The sequence below is a fragment of the Pelophylax lessonae genome (assembly GCF_965119305.1).
Source record: "Pelophylax lessonae genome assembly, contig: HAP1_SCAFFOLD_172, whole genome shotgun sequence".
Classification (NCBI taxonomy): Eukaryota; Metazoa; Chordata; class Amphibia; order Anura; family Ranidae; genus Pelophylax; species Pelophylax lessonae.
The window spans coordinates 102,249-114,127 of NW_028120126.1; the positions used below are offsets into that span (position 1 = coordinate 102,249).

Here is an 11,879-nt window from a genome sequence, read left to right on the forward strand (position 1 = left end):
GTAGAACACAGTTTCCCTAAAATTCAGCAGCAGCCTCTCCCTAACAGGATTGAGAAGAGATCGTAGATCGGGACTAAGTGCAGACCCCACACAGCAATATCGATTGTAGTTTGTAGAACACTCTGACCCTAAAATTCAGCAGCAGCCTCTCCCTAACAGGATTGAGAAGAGATCGTAGATCAGGATTGAGTGCAGACCCCACCCCCCACACAGAAATATCGATTGTAGTTTGTAGAAGACACTGACCCTATAATTCAGCAGACTCTATCCCTAAAATGCCTACAACTCGCCCTGCCTAAACACTCCGACCTGTCCCTCAATTCTATCCGGACACAAATGGTTTTTTCCTGCCTGTCTTTCCCTAATCAGCAGCCAGCACGTTGATGTGTGCTCTGTCCCTGATCTAAGCAGCAGAATGAAGACGCTGCGGCTGCCTGGAACTTATGAAGACTTGGTCACATGCTTCAGACGGCCAATCACAGCTACTGAGACATTTGCAGGCATGGCTGGGATGGCTTAAGGCACACCAGTTAAACGATTGTTGATTGGCTGTTGAAAGCCCGCCATGAAAAGAGCGCCAAAGCATGCAAAACCCGGAAATAAAACGACCGAACACGGATTTTTACCCGAACATACAGTAAAGTGTCCGTGTTCGGGTACAAAAAATCCAATTATTCGGTACGAACACGAATAATACAGTCCGTGTTCGCTCAACACTAGTCATGAGTTCACTTACTGTAAAGGAACTGCATTATTACTATCATAATGTGAGTAAAGTTCCCCGAGAGGGTGGTACATCCCATGCTAGTCCAGGGCCAGGCATTTGTTAATGTTGTTTTTGGTAATTTTTTTGTTCCTTGCATTACTCAGTAATATAATTATATCAATGTACCTGGAAACTTAAAGCTGGAATCTGATAGGTCACTTCTTATTTCCGATATTTTAACAAAAAAGGACTATTGCATCATAATGTTATGTAGCAAGGACCTTCTATTAATGAACATATTTCTACATTTTGGTTAGGTGGATGGAAGACAAACCTCTAAACGAGATGTTTTTTCAATTAAAGAGTCTTTTCTTGACATGGCACGTTCTTCATATGATGATCAGTATAAAGGGTGTGGAGATATCATGGAGGCTGAAATTCCTCAGCTTTTCCAGAGCGAGTATTCCACAAATAGGGAATTCGCTGATGCCTGGGACACAGCAACCTTTAAATGGGAGAAGGAGAAGAAGAGACAAACATTTTTACCCAAGGGATTCAAGGATGAATATGCCATTGCTTTGCTAGCATACACCATTAACGGACCTCTTCACAAGAACTTCAATGTAGCTGTGAAAGAGGCTGGAAGGTCTAAGGAGTATTACTTGAGAAACTTCAATTTTAAGGTCCTCCACTATTACCTGACCAAAGCTCTTCAAGTGTTGGATGTGGTGGAAACTCCTGCTTGCCACAAGGTCTTCAGAGGGATAAGAGGAGTGCGAATTAAGGCAGAGAGTCAGAGTCCCATCCGGTTTGGGCATTTCACTTCGTCCTCCATGAATGACCAGAATGCTCTTCAGTTTGGCGAGGACACCTTCTTTAGCATCTACACCTGCTATGGAGTCAGCATCAGAAATTTTTCTTTTTTTCCAAGTGAGGATGAAGTACTTATACCACCCTATGAGAAATTTAAAGTGTCTAATTTCTCCAAGGAGGGAAACAGGAACTTTATCACTTTGAAGTCTCTGGAGAAGTCAAGCGTTTACAACTGTGAGCTGATAAAAGGTAACCCAATATTTTAATCTTTCAAAATATGATGTAGTTGGCTTGCATAATAGAGGTTTGACACACCACAATGAAACCATTTCTATGTTTTATTTGAAGTACATTTAAAGCCTGGTGCCTTTTTATCTCCTTAAGGACCTCTACTTTTATTTTTTTCTGATTTGTGCTTGAAAATGCCTTTAAATATATTTTTTTCCACAAGGAAATTGATAGTTCTTGCCCTCACACTGCAGTGCTGTGTGCTGGCAGAGCTGAGTAACAGCCACACCCTCAGCACAAGTGTATTTTACAGATCTGAGTGATCTTATCTGTTACATTGCAGAGTGCAGTTGGTCCTAGTCTGGAGCCTACTGGATTGCACAATCATTTAGGAAACCCACAAAGCAGCTGTAATAGGAAATTGGAAGAACGACTAAATAGAGGTTGTTATCACAGTATCTATGTGACTACTTATGTATTTCTCCATTAAGAAAAAATATATTGACTTTACAGTTGTAAACCATCCAGTAACCATAAGAAAGTCCTTCCTTGTTGGAAGAAGATCTGTTGCATAATAAGGAATTAAGAGATTGGTTTGACAAGAACGCCCATTTGTAAACCCGTGCTGATTACTGCTGATGATGTTGTTGTCTTTAGCAAACTCTACGCTATAGTCCCTTATTATCCCCTCCAGAAGTTTAGATACTATCGATGTCAGACTGACAGGCCTATAATTTCTATAATTTCTTTCCTCCAATCCCCTGGTACATTTCCTGTCATAATACTGTCAGCAAAGATCAGGAACAGTGGTCTAGATATAAATATAATCTTACTGAGTTCTTTGAGTACTCTCAGATGTATGCCGTCTGGGCCTGGTGATTTATTTGTGTTAATTTTATCCAGCCTTTTCCTGATTTCACCCTCTGTTAGCCATAGCGGCAAGTCCTGTGTATTACTACTAACCATACAGTCATGGTCAGTGTACCCCATACAGTCATGGTCAGTGTACCCCATACAGTCATGGTCAGTGTACCCCATACAGTCATGGTCAGTGTACCCCTCCTTTTCCTGTGTAAAGACTGACGACAAAAAGGCGTTCAGCACGGTTGCTTTTTCAGTGTCCTCTGTAACCATCCCCCCATCATCGTTAAATATGCTCTGCCCTAGTTTTTTTGCTGTTGATATATTTAAAGAATTTCTTTGGGTTCTTTTTACTATCCTCCGCTATTTGTCTCTCAAAGTTGATTTTAGCCATTTTGATTTCGTGTTTACACTTCTTATTTGCCTCCTTGTATTGCTGGAAAGCCGATACTGTGCCATCTGATTTATATTTTTTGAAGGCCATTTTTTTCCCCCTAATAAGTTTTTTTTACATTACGGTTTAGCCAGCCAGGTTTGGCTTTGTCTCTTCTAAATTTATTTCCCATAGGAATGCACTGCGAGATGCATTTATTTAATATGTTCCTAAAGCATTCCCATTTTTCCTCTGTGGTCAGTGATCCCAGGGTTTGGTCCCAGTTTACCCTTTCCATCATTGAGCACAATTTTGGAAAGTTTGCCCTTCTGAATTTTAGGGTTCTTATGTTCCCCACTTGCCTTGTTATATTGTTATTTACGCTAAATGTGATCATCCTGTGATCGCTAGAGCCCAGGTTGTCCTGGACTCCTACCTCCGAGATTAGGTCTGGGTCATTAGTGATCAATAGATCCAGGACTGCGTTTTCTCTAGTAGGAGAATCCACCAACTGAGACATGTAGTTGTCCTGTAAGGTTTCCATGAATAGACTGGCCTTCTGTGAGTGTGTAGTCCCCTCTTCCCAGTCAATGTCGGGATAATTGAAGTCCCCCAATATGATGACTGATCCCAGTTTTTCCACTTTAAACAACAGTGATATAAATTCCAGCTCTACCTCCTCCTGGTTGGGTGGCCTATAGCAAACCCCCACAATTACTTTTCCCTTTTCTTTCATCCCTATGGAGTTCAACCCACACGGATTCTAACTCCATACTCATCCCTTCCGTAATATCACTCCTCTCTATCACCCTTACATTATTCTTGACATAGAGACATACCCCTCCCCCTCTTTTTCCTACCCTGTCCTTCCGGTACACCGAATACCCTTGGATATTGGCCAGCCAGTCATGTGAGGGGTCGAACCAAGTCCCCGTTATTCCCACAAGGTCTATGTCCTCCTCATGTACTAACATTTCCAACTCATCCATTTTATTAGCTAGGCTCCTGGCATTAGCATATACCCCTCTTAGTTTTGTGGAAGTTGATAGTGAATGCTGATTATGTTTATTCCTGTTTAGTCTGAGGTTTTCCCGCACAGACCCCCCAATTGACGTTATGGAACTACTGTCGCTGCTGACTCTCATACTGCCTTCAGTCCTTTGCTGCCTCCTAACTGACTCTACTTCTGAGCCCCCCCCATCTCATAGTTTAAAAGCCCCTCCAACTTGGTGGCCATCTTTCTCCCCATAAGAGCTGTACCATCCCCATTAAGGTGCAGCCCATCCTTACTAAAGACAAGTGCACCTGTTCTTAATTTCATTAAACTAGGGAATGGGGGGGAGGGTACAGATGTAGAATTAGCCAGTGGAAAGCAAGTTTCAGAGGGCAGAAATGGGGGCATTAGCGGTAGGGTGTTCGGAGCTCCTATACCCAGGGTGGGTATGGGGAAAAATCAAGAGAGCAGCCTAAAAACATCAAATGAGGATAAATGTATCCGATCAAAATTACGAGGTTTGTATACCAATGCCAGAAGCCTGGCCAACAAGATGGGAGAACTGGAGCTGCTGATGTTTGAGGAGGACTTCGATTTTGTGGGGATAACTGAGACTTGGTTTGACAGCTCTCATGATTGGATGGCGACCATTCAGGGGTATTCCCTTTATCGCAGAGATAGAGAGGGTAAAAAAGGGGGAGGGGTATGTCTGTATATTAAGAACAGCATACAGGTAAATATGAGGGATGATATTAATAATGGAGCTATGGATGAGGCAGAATCCCTATGGGTAGAGCTTCAAAGGGATGGCACGGCGGGGAAGTTAATATTGGGCGTATGCTATAGGCCCCCCAACCAGAGGGAGGAGGGTGAGGCGGCCCTCCTTTTACAGATAGGATTGGCAGCAAGGATGGGAAATGTCATTATAATGGGGGACTTTAATTATCCAGATATAGACTGGGCAGAAGGAACCGCGCACTCAGCCAAGGCTCGGCAGTTCCTAAATGTTTTGCAGGACAATTTTATGGGTCAGATGGTGAATGCACCGACAAGAAACAATGCGGTACTTGAATTACTGATTACCAACGATACAGACCTGATCACGGATATAGAAATACGGGACAACTTAGGAAACAGTGACCATAGGTCAATAAGTTTCAGTATTAATTACAGTAATAGGAAGCAGAGGGGTAATATAAGGACACTGAATTTCAAAAGAGCCAATTTCCCTAAACTGCGCTCGCTGCTAGAAAATATCAATTGGGATAGAACCCTGGGAACAAAGAACACGGAGGAAAAATGGGAGTGCTTCAAGAGCATACTATACAGGGGGATTGGCCAGTGCATTCCAAAGGGAAATACATTTAAAAGAGCAAAACTAAACCCTGGATGGCTAAACTCCAACATAAAAATGTATATTAGTGCTAAAGAAAAGGCCTTCAAAAAATACAAGACTGAGGGGTCATTGGCAGCATTTAAGCACTACAAAGAGTGTAATAAGAAATGTAAAGATGAAATCAGGGCGGCTAAAATAGAACACGAGAGACATATAGCGGAGGAGAGTAAAAAGAACCCCAAGAAGTTCTTTAAGTATATAAACAGTAAGAAAGCGAGGCCAGAACACATTGGCCCCATAAAAGATGATAAAGGAAATATGGCCACTGAGGACAGAGAAAAGGCGGAAGTGTTAAATAATTTCTTTTCTTCAGTCTTCACAAAAGAATCGGGGGGCTACACGAACCCAGCTTGTAAGGCCGATAATACACCTCAGGAAGTGCCGCCATGGTTAACAGAAGATAGACTTAGAGCTAAACTAGAGAAACTTAACATAAATAAATCCCCGGGACCGGATGGCTTGCACCCGAGGGTTCTTAATGAGCTCAGCCAGGTGATTGCCAGACCATTATTCTTGATCTTTAAGGATAGTTTACAGACGGGTATGGTGCCGGCTGATTGGAAAAAAGCCAACGTGGTACCAATATTTAAGAAGGGGCCGAGATATATCCCGGGTAACTATAGGCCGGTCAGCCTAACATCTGTAGTCTGCAAAATTTTGGAGGGGATGTTAAGGGACCACATACAAGACTTTAGTAATAAAAACGGTATTATAAGTAGTAATCAGCATGGATTCATGAAAAATCGTTCTTGCCAAACCAATCTATTAACCTTCTACGATGAAGTGAGCAGCCACCTAGATAAAGGTAAGCCTGTGGATGTGGTGTATCTGGACTTTGCAAAGGCCTTTGACACCGTTCCCCACAAACGATTACTGTACAAACTAAGGAAGGTAGGTATGGACCATAAGGTGAGTACCTGGATAGAGAACTGGCTCCAGGGGAGAGTACAGAGGGTGGTGATTAACGGGGAGTACTCGGATTGGGTGGGTGTGGAAAGTGGGGTCCCCCAGGGTTCTGTCCTGGGACCAATCCTGTTTAATTTGTTCATAAATGATCTAGAGGAGGGGATATCGAGTACAATCTCAGTATTTGCAGATGATACTAAACTAGGCATGCCAATATCTTCTATGCAGGATGTGGAAACCTTGCAAGCAGACCTGAACAAAACAACGGGGTGGGCCATTACATGGCAGATGAGGTTTAATGTTGAAAAATGTAAAGTAATGCACTTGGGGGCCAGAAACCAGAAAGCAAGCTACTCACTAGGGGGGGAAACCTCTGGGTGAGTCTAGGATGGAAAAGGACTTGGGGGTACTGGTAGACAACAAGCTTGGCAGTGGCATGCAATGCCAAGCCGCCGCAAGCAAAGCCAACAGAATACTGGGTTGTATAAAAAAGGGGATTCACTCCAGAAATAAAGAGATTATTCTTCCACTCTACTAGACTCTGGTCTGGCCACATCTGGAGTATGCTGTCCAGTTCTGGGCACCGGTCCTCAGGAAGGATGTGCTGGAACTGGAGAAAGTCCAGAGAAGGGCAACAAAAATAATTAGGGGAATGGAGGACATCAGCTATGAGGAAAGACTACAAGCACTGAACCTATTCTCTCTGGAGAAGAGACGATTGAGGGGGGATATGATATCAATGTACAAATACTGTACTGGTGACCCGAGCATAAGGAACAAACTATTCAGAGAAAGGAGATACAATAAGACACGTGGCCACTCACTAAAACTAGAGGAAAGGCGGTTTAACCTTAAAGTGCGTAAGGGGTTCTTCACTGTAAGAGCGGTAAGGATGTGGAATTCTCTTCCACAAGCAGTCGTATCAGCAGGGAGCATCGATAGTTTCAAAAAACTAGTAGATGGACACCTTAAAGACCACAACATACAGGGGTATACAATGTACGGTTAAAAGCAAACACACACACGCATCATAGGTTGAACTGGATGGACTGATGTCTTTTTTCAACCTTACTAACTATGTAACTATGTAACTATTAACACCAAAGCAGCTGAAACTGATTAACAACCCCCTCTGCTACTTAACTGACCAGAGCAATATCCCGGGAGTTTAATTGACTTGATGCTCTACTCTTATTAAAAGGCGTTCCTTTAATTTTTTTGAGCAGTGTATTTATACATGGTGATCATATCCCCCCTGGATCTCCTCTTCTCCAGAAAGAATAAATTAATTAAGTTCCTCTAATCTCTTCTCCTAGCTGAGCTCCTCCATGCCTCTTTATCAGTTTGGTTGCCCTTCTCTGGACTTTCTCTAGTTTCCTGATATCCTTTTTGAGAAATGGAGCCCAAAACTGAACTGCATATTCCAGATGAGGTCGTACTAATGATTTGTGCAGATGATGTCTCTCTCTCTCTGGAGTCCATACCTCTCTTGTACAAGAAGGAAACCGCAGCTTGGCATTGCATGCTATTATTAAGCTTACAACTCCCCCAGTTGTACTCCCCCTAGATGTGACCAACTCAACTGTCATTCCTAATGTTTACCTGATATATAGCTCTTGAGGTTAAGCCAGGGTCCTTCCAACCACAGAATGAGTGAAGCTATCAAAGAAAAATTAAGAGTTTGGAGAATATCTAGAGCCAGAATTTTTTTTAGCTTTGTTTAAAGTATGTCAGGTTTTTGCTATCAGAGATAAAACATGAAGTCAGAGGAAATCTCTCTAGAGGTGGAAAATCTTTGTAAACAGTCGTTACCAAAACAAGTGTTCTCATTGGAAGAGTTCCACCTATCTCTTGTTCCAAAGACAACAAAAATGTTGGTTTTCTCATCACTTTCTATCATTTGACAATGGTCCTCAGGAAAAATAGAGAGGGTAAAAGAAAGCCCACAGTGAATCTCACCTTTCCCCACTCCATTAAAAAAAGCTGTTAGCTTTAGATATTCACTTGTAAACCACCCAGTAACCATAAGAAAGTCCTTTGTTGTATCAAATAAATAGGTATTCTTATTTGGAAGAAGATCTGTTGTACCATAAGGTATTTTTCTGCCACATTGTACTAGTGTGTCATTGTGTCTTTTTCAGAGAAAAAGTGTAAATCAAGATGGTGTCCCTTCAATTCAGGTAAGAAAACTGCTCAGAGAAAACTTTGTGACCGGACGATGCGCTGACCACGATATCCGTCCCTTCTAAGAGCAGAATTTTCCATCTGATACCATACATCCAGTGACATCTATCACATTTCCTGCCTATTGATATTATCATTATTTTAACACATTTACCCACAAAATGACACAAAATATGACCTAGGTGGAGAGGAGGACTTCCATTCTAAGATGTGAGGAAACATTTGTAATGAAAGGTAAGGGAGACGTATGGAGGTGGTCAAATGGGGTCAATATGGGGAGTGGGACGGATAGGAAATTTTAAAAAACTGTATAAAATTTAGAATTTTGGAAGAAACAGGACAGGGATAAAGATTCCAGAGGACGGGGTCTTAGAGAAGTCTTGGAGTTATCAGTGGAGGAGTGAAGAGCAGTGGACATAGAAAGAGGGGATGCTTTTCCTCCTATAGGGCATAAATGTTCTACTTGAGACAACGTGCAGCTAAATTAACGACCCTTTCTATTACTGTATGTCATATTCTGTTATCTTTCAAAAATTCTACATCGTCAGAAATAGTAAAATTTTTATCTAATATACAAAACCATTAATACAGTATCTCAGAAAAGTAAGTACACCCGTCACATGTTATTCTATCTTTTCATGTGACAACACTGAAGAAATGAGACTTTGCTACAATGTAAAGTAGTGAGTGTACAGCTTGTATAACAGTGTAAATTTACTGTCCCCTCCAAATAACTCAACACACAGGCACAGCCAATAATGTCTAAACCGCTGGCAACAAAAGTGAGTACACCCCTAAGTGAAAAATGTCCAAATTGGGCCCAAAGTGTCAATATTTTGTGTGGCCGCCATTATTTTCCAGCACTGCCTTAACCCTCTTGGGCATGGAGTTCACCAGAGCTTCACAGGTTGCCACTGGAGTCCTCTTCCCCTCCCCCATGATGACATCACAGAGCTGGTGGATGTTAGAGACCTTGACCTCCTCCAACTTCCATTTGAGGATCCCCCACGGATGCTCAATAGGGTTTAGGTTTGGAGACATGCTTGGCCAGTCCATCACCTTTACCCTCAGCTTCTTCAGCAAGGCAGTGGTCATCTTGGAGGTGTTTGGGGTCATTATGTTGGAATACTGCCCTGCCCCCCAGTCTCTGAAGGGAGGGGATCATGCTCTGCTTCAGTATGTCACAGTACATGTTGGCATTCATGGTTCCCTCAATAAACTGTATCTCCCCAGTGCAGCCCCAGACCATGACACTCCCACCACCATGCCTGACTGTAGGAAGACACACTTGTCTTTGTACTCCTCACCTGATTGCCGACACACACGCCTGACACCATCTGACACCAAATAAGTTTATCTTGGTCTCGTCAGATCACAGGAGATGGTTCCAGTAATCCATGTCCTTAGTCTGCTTGTCTAGCAAATTTACACTGTTATACAAGCTGTACACTCACTACTTTACATTGTAGCAAAGTCTGATTTCTTCAGTGTTGTCACATGAAAAGATAGAATAAAATACTTACAAAAATGTGAGGGGTGTACTTACTTTTGTGAGATACTGAAAATAGATGAAAAAGAACAGGACCCAGCGTCAGTCCCCAACTGAATATTTCTACCCCTTCCTTCCCTTTGTCTTCTCAGAGGTGTCCAGCATTCAAACTGATTTACTTCTCTTTTATTCCTCCAGCCACCGATGTCAGGATGAAGAAGATCCATGATATTCTTCTGATGAGTGGGATTGCTGTACTGTCACAAATCCCGGGACTGGTATAAGACAATGACTCTACAAAGTCCATGGAGAAGGAACCTGAGTCGTTCCAGTAACATAGCCTTATTCAATCATTTGGCATTTATGGTTTGGTTATCCCGTGTGATAGATTTGTCTGCAGAACATAAAACATTAAAGTTTATTTCATGACGAATCGGAAGAAAACCGCCAGGAAATAAACGTTGGAGCAACTTTCAGGACAGTCACCATCTTTGGTTTATAGACCCAGAAATACACAAATGTATCCGGTGTGTGGAGACTTTTCATAGATCCCGACATCTGATATACATCCCGACATCTGATATACATCCCGACATCTGATATACATCCCGACATCTTATATACATCCCGACATCTGATATACATCCCAACATCTGATATACATCCCGACATCTGATATACATCCCAACATCTGATATACATCCCGACATCTTATATACATCCCGACATCTGATATACATCCCAACATCTGATATACATCCCAACATCTTATATACATCCCGACATCTGATATACATCCCGACATCTGATATACATCCCGACATCTGATATACATCCCGACATCTGATATACATCCCGACATCTTATATACATCCCGACATCTGATATACATCCCAACATCTGATATACATCCCGACATCTGATATACATCCCAACATCTGATATACATCCCGACATCTTATATACATCCCGACATCTGATATACATCCCAACATCTGATATACATCCCAACATCTTATATACATCCCGACATCTGATATACATCCCAACATCTGATATACATCCCGACATCTGATATACATCCCGACATCTGATATACATCCCGACATCTGATATACATCCCAACATCTGATATACATCCCGACATCTGATATACATCCCGACATCTGATATACATCCCGACATCTGATATACATCCCAACATCTTATATACATCCCGACATCTGATATACATCCCGACATCTGATATACATCCCGACATCTGATATACATCCTGACATCTGATATACATCCCGACATCTGATATACATCCCGACATCTTATATACATCCCAACATCTGATATACATCCCGACATCTGATATACATCCCGACATCTGATATACATCCCGACATCTTATATACATCCTGACATCTGATATACATCCCGACATCTGATATACATCCTAACATCTTATATACATCCCGACATCTGATATACATCCCGACATCTGATATACATCCCGACATCTGATATACATCCCAACATCTGATATACATCCCGACATCTGATATACATCCTGACAATTATTAAGCATTCTGACATCTGAGGTGTGACAATGTAATTCCTGGAATGTCCATGGCGTAGCACTATGGTGGGGAGTCTCACAGCCATCCACACTTGAGCATTTTCTGAGATTTAACTCGCACTCTCCGGGGTCGCAGACCAGTGGACTCGGCCTTTACAGGGTAGTAGAAGAAATAACGTGTGTGTTGCGCGGTTGGTGGGATGACCGGAATCTGAAGCAATGGATTATCATCAAATTTTGGGTTAAAATTGGCAAAAGTTCGAGTTGGTTTTGTTACAGAAGGCTTATGGTGAACATTCCATGAAGTAATTACATGTTTTTGAATGGCATAGATGGTTCAGGGAGGGGTGGGAAGATGTCCA

The 11,879-nt window shown here is 42.1% G+C and overlaps 1 protein-coding gene across 2 annotated transcripts in view; it reads left to right on the plus strand.

The window, feature by feature from the left end:
* LOC309543535 (erythroblast NAD(P)(+)--arginine ADP-ribosyltransferase-like) overlaps nt 1-10,270 on the plus strand; it is a 56,060-nt gene extending 45,790 nt beyond the window's left edge. Inside the window, exons 3-5 of one of the 2 annotated variants that reach the window (XM_082276008.1) lie at nt 1,028-1,768; nt 8,419-8,457; nt 10,149-10,270. In XM_082276008.1, the coding sequence (XP_082132134.1) occupies nt 1,028-1,768; nt 8,419-8,457; nt 10,149-10,234 (866 nt within the window). In that variant the 3' untranslated portion in view covers nt 10,235-10,270. Of the gene's footprint in view, nt 1-1,023; nt 1,769-8,418; nt 8,458-10,148 lie in introns of both variants that reach the window. The other variant, XM_082276007.1, reaches the window with a different exon arrangement.
* Nucleotides 10,271-11,879: the final 1,609 nt, after the last annotated feature.